General features: G+C 45.6%; 1 protein-coding gene across 1 annotated transcript in view; it reads right to left on the bottom strand.

The window, feature by feature from the left end:
• IVD (isovaleryl-CoA dehydrogenase) overlaps nucleotides 1-20,272 on the bottom strand; it is a 297,512-nt gene that overhangs the window by 189,076 nt on the left and 88,164 nt on the right. The window contains exons 2-3 of the mRNA XM_086937401.1: nucleotides 12,603-12,692; nucleotides 12,427-12,478 (exon numbers count right to left, since the gene is read on the bottom strand). Coding sequence (XP_086793527.1) covers nucleotides 12,427-12,478; nucleotides 12,603-12,692 — 142 coding nt within the window. The remainder of the gene's footprint in view (nucleotides 1-12,426; nucleotides 12,479-12,602; nucleotides 12,693-20,272) is intronic.

Below are 20,272 nucleotides of genomic sequence, written 5' to 3'. Positions count from 1 at the left end.
ACATGCAATATTTTTTACGTCATGTGATCATAGACATAGAAGAATTTGTGTAAACAAAGGTGGGCCACAAAAATTTAAAGGAATTCAAGTGAATAACAAATTAATTTGCAATAGTGGAGCAATGTTTTAGCAAATAAAGTTACATTGCATGGCAGATAGTTAATGCAGCAAAATAAAGCACTGGCCAACCAAACTTAAAAAAAGTTTTGCCCACTTGGGCGTGATTGGATAAGTCACTACAAATGGCGGTTTCTGAACTCTGCAGCATATGCCCACTGGGGCTGTATAGTCATCTAACAGACTGGTTCTTTAATGCAAGGCTGTGACACAAACAGCCAAATCTGCTAAGGGAATCTCTCGGTGGAGATTTATCATTTATTGACCACATGGCTATTCATTAAGTTTGGTTGGCCAGTGCTTTATTTTGTTATATATTCCCTGTAATTACTAACACCATCTAAGACAAGTTTTTTTACACGTGTTAAGTACACAACTTATATTTATCTGTAGTTGTACGATCAGCATTTTTCATTTTAGGAAATACGTGATTTTCTATCTAACTATAAACATCTTTTTGTCATCTCATTATTAGATTTGAGGTTCTATTTGAAGCTTCTGGGCAGTTTCATGTTTTAACCAGTTGTTACATTTTTTATGGACAACACTTCAGCACTTTAAGATTCACCACTTTAGGGAGGTAAGAGTATTCTAGCACTTGCACTTTATAGTGATGTTCTATGACTAATTAAGATACGGATTTTATATTGTCCGGCTTCATGTCACCGGTCAGAAATAATGTCATTACACCTGTATTTAAGTCAAATGTATTGAATACATTTTTAAAGCGGGCCTCCTTTATTTAGGTACTACTCAGTATATTGAGTTAACTGTGAGTGGATATTCCAGCACTAGCTCTTTGATAGCCCAGCACCAGTGCTTTAAGAGTTTATCAAATGCACTTTGTCATGTATCAACACTGTGTTGCTCAGTTAAACACGCTGCATTTGTATTACTTGATTATTTTGAAGAGTTTAACAATTTTTGACTTCAAAATGGTAGCAACAATTAGATAAATCAATTGCTACACAATTCTACTGTGACTATTGGCACCATTACGTTGTTTATAACATCTTATTGTGAGTATTGCCTCAAGAGTCTTGTCTATGTCGATGAACATGGCTTTTTCGTTTTCTGCACTTTGGTGGTTGTTCTCTTCACAATTTAAATGAGGGTAATATGGCAGTGTGTCATGTGATGAAGACCATGCTCTGACATTCGAAACACGTCATGGCAGGCACTAGCCTGGATTAGACTATATGCAGAGAAAAGAAATAAAGCACTTTTTTGCACAACATTACCTTGGCATCCGGTGGTCCGTACCTTACTAGCCTCATCGGGAAAGTGGTGGGCAAGGATTGTTTCTACTAATTCTATAATATATATATATATATATATATATATATATATATATATATATATATATATATATATATATATATATATATACACACACACATATATACACACACATATACACACATGCTTAAGGCTCCTGAGTAGGAACAATAAAAAAAAGTATACCCTTGGACTAACTACCAACCTGCAAGCCACATTCAACCATATATCAGGCCAAATCCTTTCATAAATGTATACTTTCGACAACCCCACATAGAATTATAAAAATCACAAAATTATATAAAAATCACATACATTTATTTAATGTATATTAACATTGACCAATAATGCATTTCTTTAAAAAAAAACAGCAAACACTGTCCACAATTCATAAAAACAGTTTATATAACAAATCAGTCAACAAAATAAAGAGACAATGACAGGTGACGTATTAAAAATCATCAGTAAACCGTTAATTTAATTGAATCTATGTCGCAGTCACATCACATAGAAGATCTTTTGACTCAAACTGTAGGGGAGACACGTCACCAAAATGCAGAGATAAATGTAGAAATGTGGGAAAAATATGTTCATGAAATGTACGCCGAATCAGAGCCTATAAATATGCGGGACCAGACGGACGGAGATAATACAAAGAACATTTATCAAGTAAGACAGGCAGCCAACCTTAACAGCAAGAGGGAAAACGGAAATATAACTTATGGCAAGGTAACCCATGAAAAATTATAAAGAAATTAAAACCAGAAGGGGCCGCTGGACCAAACGGCATACCCAATGCTCTTTTTAAAGGGATCACAACTTACTGGGCACAATATTTCACCCCAGTCTTTAACGAGCTATACTACACGAATAACATCCTGGAATCATGGAAAGGGAGTATTTTCCAGACAATATTCAAAAGTGGTAATCCCTCAATTCCAACGAGTTACAGGCTAATAGCCCTTATCAACGTGGAGGCAAAGCTCTACGCAGCCTGTTTATTAGAACACCTTAAAGTCTTGTTAGAAGACATCAAGTTTTTACCCCGAATGCAAACAGGGTTCAGGGATGGTATGGGGACAGACAAATCTAACAGCCCTGACTCTATTTAGGAGAAAAGGCCAAAAAAAAGAAAACGCACTTAAACTGTTACACAGAGCCTATTACACCAGCTCGGTGCTGGACAAGATGGGGGTTCTGGGCTCTTCAGTTTGTCCCATAGGATGTGGTCGCACTGGCACCTACCTACACCAGAGGTGGGAGTGCCTGATCCTTCAGGGCTACTGGGGTAGAGTAACATCAGCGCTATCCCTAACCTGTAATAACTCCCTGGACGCGTCGCCCCACCTCTGTCTTCTTAATATCTGGGAGATCTCCGACTTGTCGAGATTGGAGATATCATGGGTCTCCCTGGGTTGTATGGTTGCAAAACGCAATATAGCCAGAACATGGATGGGAGTGGCTAGGCCAAGGTTCAAGGACTGGGAAACCGATATGGATTGGTGGATGCAGGCGGAGAGGGTCATATACGAAGACAGAGGATGCCCACAAAAATGGACCAGAATCTGGAGTCCCTTGAATGTAAGCAGAGTGCTGATATGTACACCTTTCAGTGACGTTCCTCCATTGTCAGTGGACCATGAAGTAATGTACGAGACACGCGACTGCATTGTAAATCCTATTAATCAATATGATAACTGCTGTATCATCGTAATGTGATTGCGGAAAATAACGGAGACGACACTGCACCTTTTTATTTTCTGACTGTGCTGTTATTTTATCATGCAATAAAAAGATTTACAAATAAAAAAAAAAGGAAAACACAGCTAATTTGCAGGTTTCATAGATCTCAAGTCTGCCTACGACAGGGTGCAGCTAGAGCATCTATGGAAAAAATGGCCACATGGGGCATACCAAACAGCATTTTGAAGGCAATGAAGGAGCTCTACACAGGAACCTGGGCGGAGATCAAAATACGAGACAATGTTTTCAGCTAACAAAATGTATACAAAAACGGACTAAAACACGGGTGTGTATTGGCTCCATGCTTATTTAATATATACTTGACAGATCTTGAAGAAGCACTAAGAAATATCAACTCGAATCCGCCAAGTTTGGCGCACAAAGAAAAAAATATATTGTATATTCAGTATGTGCACGACACAGCCTTACTAAAACAAATGCCTATAGGGCTACAGGGCAGTGTGAAGACCCTTAAAAGTTACATGGACAATGAAGGCTTAGAGCTTAACTTGAAAAAACACAAAAGTAGTACTGCTGGTAGATTCAACCAACAAGAAGCATTCATTGTTCTTAAAAGGGGATATAAGGGGAGAAAGTCAAAACATACACATATCTAGGTTTTATTGTAGAGCATCAAATGAAAGGAAAACAACAGATCGAAGCAATGCAAGCGAAAGCCCGATCTCAGAACTACTGCTTTAAAATCCTAAAGAAGAAATAGATCTGCCCTTCATTGGGACATCTGTTAACAATGATGCGCACACGGTTGATGCCAATGGTGACATATGGCAAGGAGTCACTGAAAGGACGAGAGGAAGGCACACTAAACAAATCTCAAACAACAGTATATAAATCGGTGTTCAACATTCCAAAATCAAGATCTCCAGCACAAGTGTGCTTAGAATTCAGTCTGTTGAACCAAAAATATCAAAGCAAAGGTGCATTTGTAAAATTATGCTGGAGACTCCACGCTTCCGATGAAGAATCCAACAATCATCTGTGCTGGCAGGAAATACAAGAGAAAACAAGCATTAGAAATGCAATAGGTCTCGCAGCATTAGAGTTAGTGCTTTTAGAATTGTTTATGGGTTTTTTTGTAAATCTTTAGCATGAGGTTGAGGGTGAGTGAGGGTGAGTGAGGGTGAGGGGTTGAGGGTGAGTGAGGGTGAGGCTGAGGGTGAGTGAGGGTGAGTGAGGGTGGGTGAGTGTGGGTGAGGGTGAGGGGTTGAGGGTGAGTGAGGGTGAGGGGTTGAGGGTGAGTGAGGGTGAGGGGTTGAGGGTGAATGAGGGTGAGGGAGGGTGAGGGGTTGAGGGTGAGGGGTTGAGGGTGAGTGGGGATGAGTGAGGGTGAGGGGTTGAGGGTGAGTGAGGGTGAAGGTGAGTGAGGGTGAGGGTGAGTGAGGGTGGGTGAGTGAGGGTGAGTGTGGGTGAGTGTGGGTGAGTGAGGGTGAGGGATTGAGGGTGAGGGGTTGAGGGTGGGTGAGGGGTTGAGGGTGAGTGAGGGGTTGAGGGTGAGTGAGGGTGAGGGGTTGAGGGTGAGTGGGGGTGAGTGAGGGTGAGGGGTTGAGGGTGAGGGGTTGAGGGTGAGGGGTTGAGGGTGAGTGAGGATGAGGGGTTGAGGGTGAGTGAGGATGAGGGGTTGAGGGTGAGTGAGGGTGAGGGGTTGAGGGTGAGTGAGGGTGAGGGGTTGAGGGTGAGTGAGGGTGAGGGGTTGAGGGTGAATGAGGGTGAGGGAGGGTGAGGGGTTGAGGGGTTGAGGGTGAGTGGGGGTGAGTGAGGGTGAGGGGTTGAAGGTGAGTAAGGGTGAAGGTGAGTGAGGGTGAAGGTGAGTGTGGGTGGGTGTGGGTGAGTGTGGGTGAGTGTGGGTGAGTGTGGGTGGGTGTGGGTGAGTGTGGGTGGGTGTGGGTGAGTGAGGGTGAGGGATTGAGGGTGAGGGATTGAGGGTGAGGGATTGAGGGTGAGGGATTGAGGGTGAGGGATTGAGGGTGAGGGTTTGAGGGTGAGGGATTAAGGGTAAGGGATTGAGGGTGAGGGATTGAGGGTGGGTGAGGGGTTGAGGGTGGGTGAGGGGTTGAGGGTGAGTGAGGGTGAGTGAGGGTGAGGGGTTGAGGGTGAGGGGGTAGGTATTTTGGGATGCGAGGTGACACCGCCACGAGACCTTGTCATAAATGCATAAAAACATATCCCTATAAAAAGAAAACAAAACACGAGATAAACAACATCCCTTAAGGAAAGTTACGTGCTGTCAGCCGCGGGGAGGGCTGTCGGAAACACCTACGGAACTGACATTTTAGAAACGCGTGGGCTGCAGGAAGGTCCCCCGGCACCTTGCAGAACAGAGCCTGCTTGTGATTGTGAACAGTGTGTGGTCGAATCTGCCCTCCAGCGGAAGGAACGCATCACATTGTAAATGCACGCAGCAGGGGGCGTCATGATTACCAGAGTGGGCACAAGTTGGTTGTGGGGGTCGAGTGCGGGGGGATGGCGGTTGGGCGGTACGGATAGAGGACTGGCATTTCTCATAGGGCTGCAGTGGGTCGGAAGGAAATGGAGGGGGGGGGTGCTGGCCCAGTGGTTAGTGGAGTTGGGAGTGTGCCGTGGGACGGTGGGGGCTTGCAGTGGGTGTTTGGCGCCCCCTCCCCCTGGGTGGGGGAAGGATGGGTTTGGACCGGCAAAGCGGGCCCTAGTGTGCTAATTGCTGCGGTGTTGACGGTGCAAGTAATACCTGGAAAGACAGCCCCTGCTGCTCCCCTCCGGTGCGAGAAAGGCTGAGCAGACGGTCTGTATCCCAACTTGAAAGAAAGCGAGCCCCAGTCTGCGTTCCCGCCCAAAGTCATTGAACACGAGGAGAGTGGGAGGGTGTAAAGGACTTTACAGGAGACGCCGGAAAGTTGCCTGGAGGCTGCGGCTGCCCTTGATTCTAAGTCACTCACATGCGCTTGCACCACCCTGTTGTCCTTATGCTCTCCGCATGCCAGTCAGCCCAAATGCCACCAGTCATGCGCTCCACCATTTCTTCATCATGCTGGCTGGAGAGGAACGTTAGAGCTGTAGGTTGACTTGCGCCCGATCGGCTGGCAAATTTCGGACCACGGGAGATTTTGACGGCGCCTGCCTTTTGTCAAGGGCAGTTGAGTTTGGGGGGGGGGGGGTTATTGGTGTCCTTTGGGTTAATCTAGTTGCGGGGGCAGGAGACCAGTCTCCCGCCAGCGATACTTTGTAGGCCGGGTTCAAAACTGGTGTGGCAGAGGGGCGTGTCTTGGGGATTTCTCGGCAGGCGGTGTGCAGAGCATGAAGCATCGCAAGTTATGCCAGGATCGGAGCCCGCGGGGTGCCAGGTGGCTGTGCTCTGGGGTGGGGGGAGGGGGGGGGATACGGGCTTCGTTCCCGACCGTGCAGGCATGATTCTGATGATCCATTAGAAAAGGCTTGTAGTAGGAGCAATGAGGGGGAGGAGAAATGCGCTGGGGTCAGGCGGGGGAGGGCGGGTTTGGAATGACGAGCTCGCGAGGCGGTGTTGGCGGGGAGGGGGCGGAGCGGGGGAGAGGGTGTGTGTGAAACGAGACGGAGGGGAGAGAGGGGAGGGGGAGGAGAAATGCGGCAGGCAGGCAGGGGAGGAGAGGAGGGGGGAGGAGAAATGCGACACGGCGGGAAGGGGAGGGGGCGGAACGGGGGCGGAGAGGGGAGAGAGAGAGTAGGCAAGGGTAAACAAACACGGACGTGCACGCGCCCGTGACTTTTAAGGTCAATGCGCATGCGCATAAGCTCAATGCGCATGCGCATTGACCTTAAAAGTCACGGGCACTGCAAGGAATCGCCACGATTCCTTGCAGTTAGATAAAGAGTGGATGAGCCCCTATAGTCTCGCTTGCTCGATGCGCATGCGCATCGACAGGCGAGACCTAAAAACAGACCACCACAAAAGACTTGTGGGGCCAATATCTAAACCAGACCATCAAGGAATTAGGAGTATAAGAAGCTTGGTGTGCTAGCATTGGGAAACAAGCCTTTTACCAAGTTATAAAGATTTCAGTCAGACTCCTCTCATATTTCATATTTAATAGACAAGAGTACCTTTTTGCTAAGACAACATGCCTGGACAGTGATTAATTCGTACAAAAAAACTTATGCACCAGGAGTATCTCACAGCTAATTTTTTGCAATCAATAAAACACCAGTTCTTGCAGTACAGATTTGAAAAATGGGAAACAAAAGATCTAATCCCAACTTGGAAGGGCCAGACATCAATCCAAGAATTTTTACCATGTAAATACAAGGAACAAACCCTGGTACATATTTTCTCTGTATGCCCAAAGTTCTAAAAAAGAAAGAAAACATTTGCTGAAAGAAAGTTTCAGAGATCTATAAATTAGATCTTGCAGGCAAGCATTAATTTCTTGGCTAGGCGGAGGCCCAATCCCACTCATTTGCTGAGGTGTAACATTTGTAAAAGCAGATGTAAAAGCAATGGAACAACTAACATAAGGCACTTGTACTATAATAAAGAAGTACCATTGGAGAACAATATCTGCAGAACATGTAAGAAGAAAGTATTATTGACTATGTTGAACAACGCACCGGCACTTTAAACCTAGGGGGATCAGAAAAGGTAATATGGAATAACGGTCTGAATCACAGAAAATACATCTGTTAGAAATGGAGGTCTCTAGTTGGCAAGGGTTTTCCTCTTTTTCCAATTGGATCCTTCCTCCTAGTCAGTATAAGGGAGTTACACTCCTAAAATAACCCCTCTCACCCCCCTGGTAGCTTGGCACAAGCAGTCAGGCTTAACCTTGGGGCATTGTGTAAAGCATTTGCACATAACCAACAATAACACAGTGAAAATACTACAAAAGGACACCACAGGAGTTAGAAAAATATCCAATATTTTTTTATACTTAAGACAAGACTAAAAACTATAAACAATCCACCATAAAGTACTTCGAAATCTTCAGTAATAAAAATAGACTTGAAATAAAGTTCCTTAAGTCAAAAGCTCAATCTGGGGCTATCACGGCGTCATACACAACAAATCCAAACAGTTCTGGCTAACCGCGGTGTCATGGGCCAGCTACGGTGTCGGGAAGAATAGCAAAACAGTACCTTTAGAAGTGCAGGGCGTCGACGACTTCTCGTTGAACTCCGACAAGCACGGTGTCTGCAGTCATTGGTTCCAAAGGTCGGTGCAAGAGTCGTCGAGCCTTCAAAGTCACATGCATTGCAGATTGAACTCCTCGCGGTTGAAGTCGAAAGGGCTGGCAGGCGTCGGGGTTGCGGTGCGAAGTGCAGCGTGCGGTACCCTCAGGTCAAGGTGCAGGCAGCGGCTCGGTGACGGTTGTCCAGTGGTGTCAGTAAGACAAGGGCTGAGATGCGACTGATGCAGTGCTGGCAGGTCTCAGTGCTTGCAGCAGTGGCGTTGTTGCTGAAGCGCTGTCATCAGCTGATGAAATGGAGTCTATGGCGCCGGTAGGTCAAGACGTGGGATGAGTACGGTGCGTCATGTAACTTACAAACCGTGCCCTTGAACTGATGTGCAAGCAGCGGCGTCAATGTCGGCGTGGAGCGGCATAGTCGGGGATACGAGGGTGACTGTGTGAGTCGAGGTGGTGCGGAGTGGGGGGCCCACCGGTTGTGGTGCTAGCGGCAGCTTGGTTGCGGCGTCTGGTGGCATTGTCCATGAGACCAGGGTTGCGGTGCGGCATGGTCCTCTGCAGTGCCTTCAGGACACAGAGTTCACAGCAGAATTGTTGACAGCGTCGGGCTGCTTTTTCTTCTGTTGCAGCACAAAACCCACAGCCCTCAGTGCTGAGGGCAGAATAACTTAACGTCTTTGCTGTTCCGGAGACTTCTTGAACAGGGGGCCAGCTCCACCTCAAGCCCTTGGAGAAAATCACAAAAAGGAAGTTGCAGAAAGCTCATTCCAGTCCTTTCACTGCCCAAGACAGAATCAGCCACTGCAGGCCAACACAGCAAAGCAGACAGAAAAGTGGTGGTCTCTCCTCACAACTTCTCCAGCTCTTCTCGGTTCCAAAAGAGTTCTAAAGTTCTGGGGTCTGGGCCCAATATTTATACTCCAAATTCCTTTGTCCTCTTAGGCAGATTGTCTGTGCTTCGTTCAAACCATTTTGGTCCTCTCTGGCCCAGATTCCCAGCAGGAGGCAGATACAGCATTGTCCACTGCAGATTTGGCCTATTCAAGTGCTAGTGACAACTCCTCTCACTACTCTGAATGCAGCCAAGGTCTATTCAGCCCATCTAGACTCTCTGGAGCCACGGCTCCTCCCCAGCCCCTGTCTTCCCAAAGCCAGACAGTCAATACACATACTAGCAAAAGCACACTGGATAGCTAAGTAAGAAAATACCTATTTTCTAAAAGTAGAATTTTCAAACACAATGTCAAAATCACCCTCACTAAAGGATGCATTTTAACATTCTGAGTTCAGGCATACTAAACTTTAATTTTCCTATCTGGTCCAGTTGGGAAGTTATATTTATAAGATGGTATAAATTAACTACCATGCTTTACTATGGGCCAGATAGCCTTTCAATAATGAAAAACGAAATTGGCAGTAATTCACAATAAGGTTATGCCACACACACCAGAGCATGTCCTACCTTTCACATACACAGCACCCTGCCAATTGGGGTACCTTGGGCCTACCTTAGGGGTGACTAATATGTAAGGGTAGGGCCTGATAAGTGGGTGCACTTGCTAAGTCGACATGGCAGTTATAAAATGCGTGCAGACTCTGCAATGGCAGATCGGAGTTACCTTTTCAGGTCTACTCATGTGGGTGGCACAGTCAGTGCTGCAGGCCCACTAGTAGCATTTGATTTATAGGCCCAGGCACACTCAGTGCACTTTACTAGGGACTGATTAGTAAATCAAATATTCCAATCCATAAAATTAGCTTCACAGAGAGCATATGCACTTTTGCACTGAATAGCAGTAGTAAAGTGCCCAGAGTCCTAAAACCAACAACAGCAGGTCAGGAAAAAATAGGAGGAAGAAGCAAAAGGTTTGGGGATAACCCTGAAAAAGGACCCTCGCCAACGACATCAAAAGAGGAATTAATTTACACACAAACTATGGAAATGGGGCTATGAAGGAAAACAACTACCTCTCTAGATAAGGGATTTAAAGAACATTCAATTTGAATATTAAGTATAGAAGTAAGACTTACGTGGGGGACTATTAATGAAGAATCAAATTGGTGGTTTAAAAGACAGCACCGGTAACAATAGAAAGGTAAAATTGGATTTAAGGTCTATTTTTGATACAAGTGTCTGTATGACCTTTTAGAGATTTTTAATATATTCTTTTTCAATAAAAATAACTTGTCAAAACGGTCAAGGTCTATATTTTAGAGTGGTAGTAAAGTAAATATATAAATATCACAACTCCTTTACTGACAAAAGATTCATTGCACTCCAGGAAGGGTAGAGCAGTGAACCTTTATTTAAAAACTCTTTCCCGAGAGACGCGTTTCGGCACAAAAAATGCCTTTCTCAATCTGGAAACATCGTGTTGGCTCTCGGTATGAAAGTGCAAATTAGGTCCCCATCCATGTTAGCATGGAGTAAATACTCATCCTTTTAAACTTTTGAAAAGCAGACTGGCGTCCTGGTCGACGGAAATTAACCCAGAGTGCACAGAGTATTTAAATGTTCAAGATGTGCACATTTAAGCAAACACGATAAAGTTTTTTTTTTTTTAAATAGCATTCAGTTTTCTCAGTTCATCTCATTAAGAGTTGCCACTCTCTCTCCTCTCTACTGCCTTGAGGCAGTGCACTGCTCCGTAGTGCTGAAGATAAGAGCGGGCTGTGACGGGCTGTAATCCAAAGTGTCTGCCTTTCAGGCTTCAGAGTTAGTTGTCCTCTCGCAGCGATGGCAGGCTCCTCAGGCCTCATTCCACCAACCAGCCACAGTGTCCGGTATGGGGGCTGAACAAATGCTGCAATGCTACTTCTCCCTCTCACGGTCTGCCGTTCTGCACCTGAACACAGGATTTGGGTAAATTGGAGTGGGTTGGATTGGATTGAAGTACATTGGAGTGGGGTGGATTGGGGTAGATTGGAGTGGTGTAGACCGGGGTAGATTGCAGTAGAGTGGGGTAGATTTGAGTAGAGTGCAGTACATTGGGGTGGCGTGGGGGTAGATTTGAATGAGGTGGGGTGGGGTGGGGTGGGGCTGATTGGGTTAGAATCATAGAGTGGCGCAGTGTGGAGTATGTATGGTGTAGTAGCACACTGCCATTACAGAAACATTTCAATTGAAACAAGCATTACATTTACACCAAAATGCAGTGTTACTGCACACAAACTGTGCATGCAAATGTCTTCACCTAGTGCATTAATGTGTTTTTATCTTATTCAATATTGGTTACACCCACACTAAATTACAAAGAAAACATGCTTCATTTGTACATATCTGATATATTCTGCAACGTCAGCACAGTTCTTTTTTGTGTGTACTAGACAAAAAAAAAAAGATCCCCTCTCATCTTACATGGGTACTCAGCAAGATTGTCACATAAATTCTCTCACTTTGACGTCATAGAAAGAATAATAAACATTAAGCCCCCTGGAAGAGAGACCATGACATTTGAATACACAGCATATATGACAGGAAAGGAACAAGATTTAAGGGCCGATTTACAGAATGTGAGTTTGTGGAATAATGCAGTAGACACAATTTAGGCAACGGGAGGGGCGAACTGAACCTGAACAGCCTAAAGCAAATATAGCCAGCAAACAAAGTCAGAAAATCTGGAGTTTCTAACTGCAAACCAATGGCAAGCAACTGGCAGAATGCATTCCTAGATCAACTTTCTGAAAGTCCCCAAGATGTCTTTAGCAAACCAGACAGTTGTGCCGTCTGGTAGGCTTTGACCTAAAAATAATCCGTTGACATGACCAGTCGAAGAATACAACTCATCCAGTCAAAACCTATGGTAATGCAGCAATACTCCAGGGCCTGAACAAACGTCAAGAATAAAGAGTACAACCCCAAACACAAGCAAAGAAGTTACATGAACAAGACAGCCATCCAATTAGGTTGATAGGGCAGACCTAAAGCCCTTTCTAAGTATGTTGATGTATTGAATACAATGTGGTCTGTGACAGACTGCTGAAGGAGACTATAGGGAGACTGCAAAACCGCTATCTAGATGAGAAGATTCATCATTTGGTAATGTGAGCAGCAAGAGTAAATAGGTGAAAATGTAGACATGCTTTAAACTGGTTAGTAAAAAGGTAGTACAGTTAGATATGGGGGTAGGCTTACCGGGAGCAGTTATTCCGAGCACACCCAAATCGCCAAGCTTCTTCCAAAATTCCTGGAAGCAAAAAAAGATCTTCAGGAAAAAAGGCCAGTGATCTCCCCCCAAGCTCTGCCATCATTACTGGGCTTAAGTGCATATCTGTCTCACACATGTGTTCCAACACAGTTAATAGACTTACCCTCAGTTCCTTGAACTCATTCTTCTGGTCAATTTCTTGCGCTTTTGGGTATAGGTGCTCTTGACAGAACCGGTGCATTGTTTGTCTGAGCTGAAAAAACAAAAAATAAAAATGTAATAAGCAGCATATTTTCTTCACAGCTGAATATATTTGCTAACTGCCCACAAGTGAGCAAGCCCACAATGTTGTTTGTTTAAATCTGTTTATTAGACGTATCAATATGGAAGGCAATACATTATGATAAACAGTAGCTCACATATGTTTCACATTCAATATCCGATCATATACGTGTTTGTTTACATTATAAACGGCATTCAATAGTCTACCTCGCAACAACCTTGCAAGAAGAAGCTCAGCTTTGGATCTCAATACTATAGTTCATAAAACAACCTTTAATATTACCGTCCCTCTCCCTCCCTCTCCCCCCCCCCTGGTAGTCATAGCATTATACATGGTACAGGTCTGGCTGGAAATCAAGCATTTGCAGGAGGATGCCTCTCACCGCTCTGATCTATCAAGCGTAACACTCAAATACTTAAGCTGGGTAATTTCATTGAACTCAGTTGCTAGTTGTGTTAAGAATGGTTTCCAAACGGTCAGGAACAAATTCTCAGAATTGCTTAAGGAGGCCGCGATATGCTCCATACCCAGGATATACCACAGCCTATGTAGCCAACCTACGTAACTGGGAGAGGTAGATGTACGCCAATGCGTCAGGATGTTTTGAGGTGCTGCCCCCAGTGCCAACCCCATCTGTCATCCCTTTATGCTTTTCAGTGGAACTGTGATGAGATTGGGAAGGCCTAGGACCACATACGCCGAGAAGTGAGGTATTTGTGTGTCGAATATCTGATCTTTCTCATCTAAGATTTTGGTCCAGTTTGCAGTTAATATCAGGCACTCTCATAACAAATGCACTAATGTTCCATCGTCCAGCAAGTAGGGCTCCTGTCCTGGTTGCCCCTATGGATTCGGACCGGCGTAAGATACCAATATGTGGCTATCTTCATAGCGGTTTCAATGCTGGCCACGTTGTGGGCTGTGTGCTTTTCCCTATAGTAAATCCCCTCCCAGTCTTTCAGTATCTCTCCATAGCTCTTTTCCCCATCTCTTCTGGCTGGGTATACTGTCAGGGTGTGGAGAACGTCTGACCAGATCATAGAGGTGGGATGTCAGTACTTTGTCATTGTAGTTACTAATTAACCATTTCTCGTAGCGTGTCAACCTGCGGCTGGCCTGCAGGCATACCTCAGGTTGAAGCACCCAGTGCCGGATTTGCATGTGCCTGAACCTTTCAGACTCTGGCACCCATAATCTTCTTTTTTCTGCTGGAAGGGAATTATTCCCGAGAGGTCGAACAGGTGCCCCACCAATCGGCAGGGAGTGCCATGGCTTAAATGCCTTGTCCGCCTCTCCCCGTGTAAACTCCTTATTTCCAAATAAGGGCGTTAAGGGTGATGGAAAAGTCATGAGCTTCCTGGTGAGCGCCACCCCATCCCAGACTTTCAGAACAGATTTTGTGATCAGCGAGCCCAGCATGCTTCGGGGTCTGTTCTCTTTCTTCAGAAAGGGGACCTTCCATAAAGGAATTCCCGCGAGGGCCCTATCTTAGGAAAAGCCACCTCTTTTCGGACTCAGGCCTGTTCAATTCCACCAAATAGCGCAACTGGGCCGCTTTGTAATAATCCGCTAAAGTCGGTATCCCGATACCCCCGTTGTCAGCATATAGCTCAAGTCCCTTCTCAGATGGGACGTGCCCCAGCCCATATGAAGTGATTCATATCCCGTTGTAGCGAGGCGATAACCGCATCTGGCGGTGTCGCCGGTAAAGTCTGGAACACGTACAGCGCCTTGGGTAAGAGGGTCATTTTAACCGCCGCCACCCTTCCTAGCAGAGATAGATTGTGTTTAACCCAGGGGCCCAAGTCTTTCTTAATCTGTCGTGCCTTGCCTGCCGTAATTCAATCAAACTATTTGATGGATCGTAGCTGCTAACTCCAACCACAGATATGGAATAGTTTTGCTACGCGGACCCCTGAGATTTGCTCTCCCACAGTCCGCCGTGACTGACCGGTCGAATTCAAGTCAAGAATCAGTGATTTGTTCACATTGACCCGGAACCCCGAAACCTGGCCAAAGGCCTACAGGTCCTCCAAAAAAGAGGGGACTGATCTCTGTGATTCCGTTAGGGCTGCTAGAATATCGTTCGCATATAAGCTAATGGGGTGTGTTTCCCCTCCGAACGGGATCCACTGCATATTAGAATGGTCTAAAATTTTCTGGGCCTATGGTTCAATATAGACGGCAAATAGGACAGGCGAGAACGGACAGCCCTGCCTGGTGCCCCTTTGGATGACGAAGGAACGAGAGGAGACCCCATTCACCCGAATGGAGGCCGTAGGCACTTCGTAGCAACAACCCACCCATTCTCATGTGCCATGGTCTGTTCCAGGAATCTCCAATCCACCAGGTCAAATGCCTTTTCGGCATCAACCGACAATAGAAGCGCATCCATTCACGTTTGGTGGCCCTTGTCTAGGAGGTGGAGCATCTTCTTTGTATTATCCCCGCATTGTCTAGATTGAATAAACCCCACCTGATCTGGTTCTATTAAGTTTGTCATAAGCGGGCCCAATCCGTATGCCCGTGAATATTCGGTGATGCATAAATTCCTTAAGCCTCCACCCCCCCATTGGACTCTGGCGTGTTGCTACTTGCAGCTGCACGATCACTGCATTGTGATCAGAGAGGGCCACTGGTTCTAAGTCTATGTCCGAAACAGCTCTATTGACCTCCGTCGTCCCTAAGAAATAGTCCAGGCGGGATATGATCTATGTGCGTGCGAGAAAAGGGAATATTGTTGGGCTTTGTGGTGGGCCTCCCGCCAAATATCCACCAGACCCATCTCTTGTAACCAGAGCTTCCCTTCCGCTGAGATCTCCCCCTTTAAAGTATAGTAGCTTTGGATCTATCTTTGTTTTCGTCCATGACCATATTCTAGTCCCCTCCCACCAAAGTCAAGCACATCTGCTGAACCAGCACCTCCATTAAAGCAGTTTTCAGGAATCCCTCCTGTCCTGAATTGGGGGCATATGTGGAGCCCAGGACCAGTGATTGGGCCCCAAACTGGATAGTGTACCCCAATAGCCGTCCTTTTACCTCAGCTACTTCCTCTTTCACCACCCCTTTACAGCGTCTGGCTATTAAAATGGCAACTCCGCCTTTTTCTCTCCCGTGGAAGAGAAGAACTGTTGAGGGAGTACCCTGGAACGCATTTGATACCAGTCTTTGGATTAGAGGTGCGTTTTTTGCAGGAGGAACACATCTACCTCTGTAGTTTCTAAATAGGAAAGAATTGCCATCCTCCTAATGGGGTTATTGAGCCCCTTGACATGGAGTGTGAGAACTTTTGCTATTTCCCTAATCATATCAGGCAATGGTAGGCGCTGAGCCGCCAGTCCGCAGGACTAGCTCTTCTTACCCCGCTCCCCCGATACGCCTGCCTGGTGGCTGAAGCTGTAACCATCTGAATGGAACCCGAAGTACACAGACTTTGGACTTCGGAAACACCTCCACCCCTCCCTAACCCCAACTAAACAATCAAGAACATTTTCCCCCAAAAGTCCAGGATCCACAGAATTCTTCCGAGTGTCCTTGGTGAACCAGTTTGTAGGGTGCAATGTGTGGCCAGTAAATCCTCCCCGCTGCCTGGGATTCTGCCCACCACCCCCTGGTACCGCATTTCACTACTTATGTGACCCCTGTGTCCTCTCACTCTTTATCCCTGACGCTGGATGCATTGGACAAAGTGTTCAGAACCACTTGTTTCGCCATCGTCTTGGAGCTCGGTTTTGATGCCACCGCCATGAGCCTGTTTCCACCAGCCCTGCACCACTGGTCTCTCGGGCCCTTCAGATCTCCTCTCCCCGCATCTCCCTGCTGGGGTTTCTCAATGCCAAGGACTCGGTATGCTTCCTGGAAGGATCAAGTTGCTGCAATTTACTGTCCCATTTGAAAATAATGCTGAAAGGGTGCCTTGATTACGGAGATTCATCCCGACTGGACGGAAATCTCACCTTTTCGGTAAGGTGATCGCCGCCAGATCCTGATAAAGAGCGATTGCATGTCTCTGATATGTTAATGGCTGAGCTGCTCTTGCCTTCCGTGGTATAAGATCTTTAAATTGTACGTCCGGCAAGAAAGCGAATATATCTGGGGGGGTGCCAATGCTTTTCTCTGCAGTCCCACTCTGTGTGCTCTGTCGATTTTGATGTCAAAGTCTTGGGATTCTTGCAGAATATGCTGAAAGAGGCCCTGGAGATAGTGGGCGACATCCGCCCCCTCCTCTTTAGGTGGCACGCCCTTGATCCGTATATTGTTCCGGCGGGACCGGTTCTCCAAATCCTCTGCGTGGGCCTGGAGATCGATCTGTTGAGCATGCAGGCAGAGCACCTCTTTTTGTAAGTGCTCCACTTCTTCGTCCCGAGCATGTTCATGCTTCTCCGTAGTGGCGACTCTCTCTCCGACTTCTTCGATCTAACAGCGCACTTCCTTTCTCTCCTTTGAAAAGCCCTTTCTGAGTGCTTGTGTTGAAGGTGGGTTGAACCCTTGAGTCGGATGGTAGCCCTTTCGCCGCCGAGTCATCCCAAGGACTGTTATTGGAGAAGGATGGCCCAGGAGGCGGGGAGGGCGCGAGGAGTCATGCTAATGACTCTTGGAGGCAGCAGGGGTGGCCGCTGGTGGAGTGTCGTCTGCGCAAGTTGTGGGAAGATTGGACCCCGCTGGAGGAATGCCAGGATGGAGGGTGCATGGAGGCGGGGCAGGTGCAAGCCGACAGTTTCTCCTCTGTAGTAGTTGGGGTACAGAGCAGCGGGCTCACCCAGAGGATTGCCAGAAAGTATCTCCCTGGTTAAAGTTTTCCCAGGTAGGAATGTGATTTATTCACTGCTAATGAGGTGGAAAGGCCCAAAAACGTATAAGCATAATAGATATTCACTGAGAAGTGCTGAAGCTTTTGGGAGTAACCTTAATTTTTCGGCAGGAAATAGAGTTCTGCAAAAAAGAACCAGAGGTGCCAAGGCGAAAAGTTCTGATGCAAAACAAAATCCCTCAGCCACCCACCTCTCAGGGTGAAGGGCAAGATACCTTAAGAAAAGATTTGCAGACCTCTCTAAGGCCCCCACCCCACCAACAAAGGACAAATCCCAAAATGCCCAATTTCAAAAATCTAAAAGTTTAAGAATCACACCCTCTAAGGTCATACTTTAAGCTACAGGAAAAGATCCCTGAAGGAACTCAAATATCAGGAGGCCCACTATAGATTCACTAGAGGGGTCTGTCTGGCAGACCAACACATCAGGGATTACATGAAGTCCCCGCACAACCGGTGGAGGCACTAGGTGTGCTTCAGATCCATGTGACCCCTAATTGATATCAATCTCTGGTCGAAGAGGCTTCTACTCAAGAAAGAGAACCCAAGCTCAGCAATGGGGGGGGGGGTGTTCTAAGTAGGCACTGATAGAGACGGTAAGGAGAGGCCAGCTACCAGGTTCTGTGCCCCCTGAGAAAGACCTTGATTCACAGGTAAGCCCTTTGGAGCAAATAATGAAATCCCGTAGAGAGGAGTAAAAACAATGGTTGCAAAATCTCAAGCCAATCAAAAGGAAATCAGAGGGGTTTGTGAAGGATTAGCAGAAAAGTTGGAGTCTTTGTCTCAAAGAACACTAGCCTTGGAAGCATTGGTGCTGGATCTGCAGGAGGAGGCAACTAAGGACAGAAAAGAATTCAATGGCCTGAAATACAAGCTTAAAGAAAGTGAAGATAAACTGGAAACCTTGGAAACTAAACGAAGGCGTAATAATATTTGAATCTTAAATGTCCCAGAAGGGTTAGAGGGAAGTGATTTAAAATTATTCATCACCAATGTGTTAAAGTCCAGCAGAGCTTGGGAGGGATTGGTGGAGGATCTCTTGCATGTTATTCAAAGGATACATTGGGACCCATTAAGGAAGGACCCAGCGCAAACTAGACCACGCAGAATCCTAGCTAACTTCCTCACATTTTCAATCAATCAAAGATAAGCTACTGAAAACTGTGCTAAAGCCAGGCTGTTGTCTGGAGAAGGTTTCTCTTTCAATATCAGATCAGATGTATCGCATGTAGCCTCAACCAAGCAATGGGAGCTAGGAAAAAGAATGGAAGACTTCAGGAAGCTAGGTGAAACTGCCCACTTAAAGTTTCCAACCACCCTACGAGTGATTATAGGAAATAAAATGTATAATTTTAGGGATCATGAGGTGGCTCATGCCTTGCTTGAAAAGCTCAAAGTTCTAACTACAATAGATTCAAGGCATGTAGAAGAAGTTCTCAGCCTTAGGATAACAAGGACCGCTGATGAGGCTACTATTTATTGGTGCTGTATTTGTGGTCCCTTCTACTCTTTTCTTTCAATCCCCTCCTTTTTCTTCTTTTTTTTCTGGTCATTTTACATAACATGGGGTTCACTCACCTCCCTTGATGACAGGCCCAAATGGCTATGATAGCCAAGGAAAGAAGGGTTTGGGTTCTCCAGGGAGGTGGGGGGACGGAAGCACAGGGTTTGGCGCATAGAGGAAATTCTTTTTAAAAAAATTCCAATTGCCTTAATTTGCATAAACGTTTGGAAGTCTGTGCAGCCATATCAACAAAATTGCATGAATAATTTTAATATACAGATCCTATCCTGGAATATTAATGGGTTGAGGGTTGACCGCAGGGGAAGAAAAATATTTCAATATTTAAAAGATGCCCCAGCTCAAATAATTATTTTCCAGAGTCCCAACTATCTAGCCTGGAATGTTTGGAGATTTGTAAAAAAACGAAGGTGGATTGGGCAGATGGTTACTAGCAAGCAAAATTCCATATATAGGAAGTTTTTGTATCATTAAAAAAAAAAAAGATCTCTATCCTCAATTGGAAAGCTGATAAGAAAGGGAGATGGGTTATTGCTATACACTAGTAGGATACTATGGACCAAATGAGGATATGGAGCCCCTACACGCACTAGCCTCAGAGCTGCTGCAGGTTCAATACACAATTATCTGGTCCGGTAATTTTAATGTAACGGACTACCAGTTGGATAGGTCTAATAATTGTTGAGCAAGATTCAATCCTAAGATGCAAGGCTATGTTAAATCCCTTATGAAACTATTTGGTCTGTGTGAAATTTGGCGAGTTAGGCATAACACTGAAATGCAGTTTACCTTTCATAATTTAAAATATAAACATCGCTCTAGGATGGACATCTTTTTAATAGACATCCTTAGACATAGAGGTCAGGAACATTAGACATCATCCCGCTCACTTGTCTGACCATGCAGCTGTGGTATTAGAAATAAAGGTGGAGAAGGGAAGACAAGAAAGAAGATAGACATTGGACAGATTGTTACTAAATGACCAGGTTGTAATAGACACTCTAATGGAAAGGACAAGTGAGTTTTTTAAATGTAATAAAGGCACAGCACCTAAAAATGTTGTGTTTGACACTTAAGGCCTTCTTTAGGGGGGCTTTGATTAGTAATTCAGAGCAAAAGAGGAACGTCTATAGTAGTTATATTGAAGAGCTGGAACAGAAGATTGAGACACTCGAGTCAAAGGGCAGAGAATCATAATGGGAGGGAGACTTAATTGAA

Source organism: Lissotriton vulgaris, chromosome 9 (assembly GCF_964263255.1).
Source record: "Lissotriton vulgaris chromosome 9, aLisVul1.2, whole genome shotgun sequence".
Classification (NCBI taxonomy): domain Eukaryota; kingdom Metazoa; phylum Chordata; class Amphibia; order Caudata; family Salamandridae; genus Lissotriton; species Lissotriton vulgaris.
Note: the sequence above shows the minus strand (reverse complement) of the source record. Positions and strands in the feature narration are given on the sequence as shown.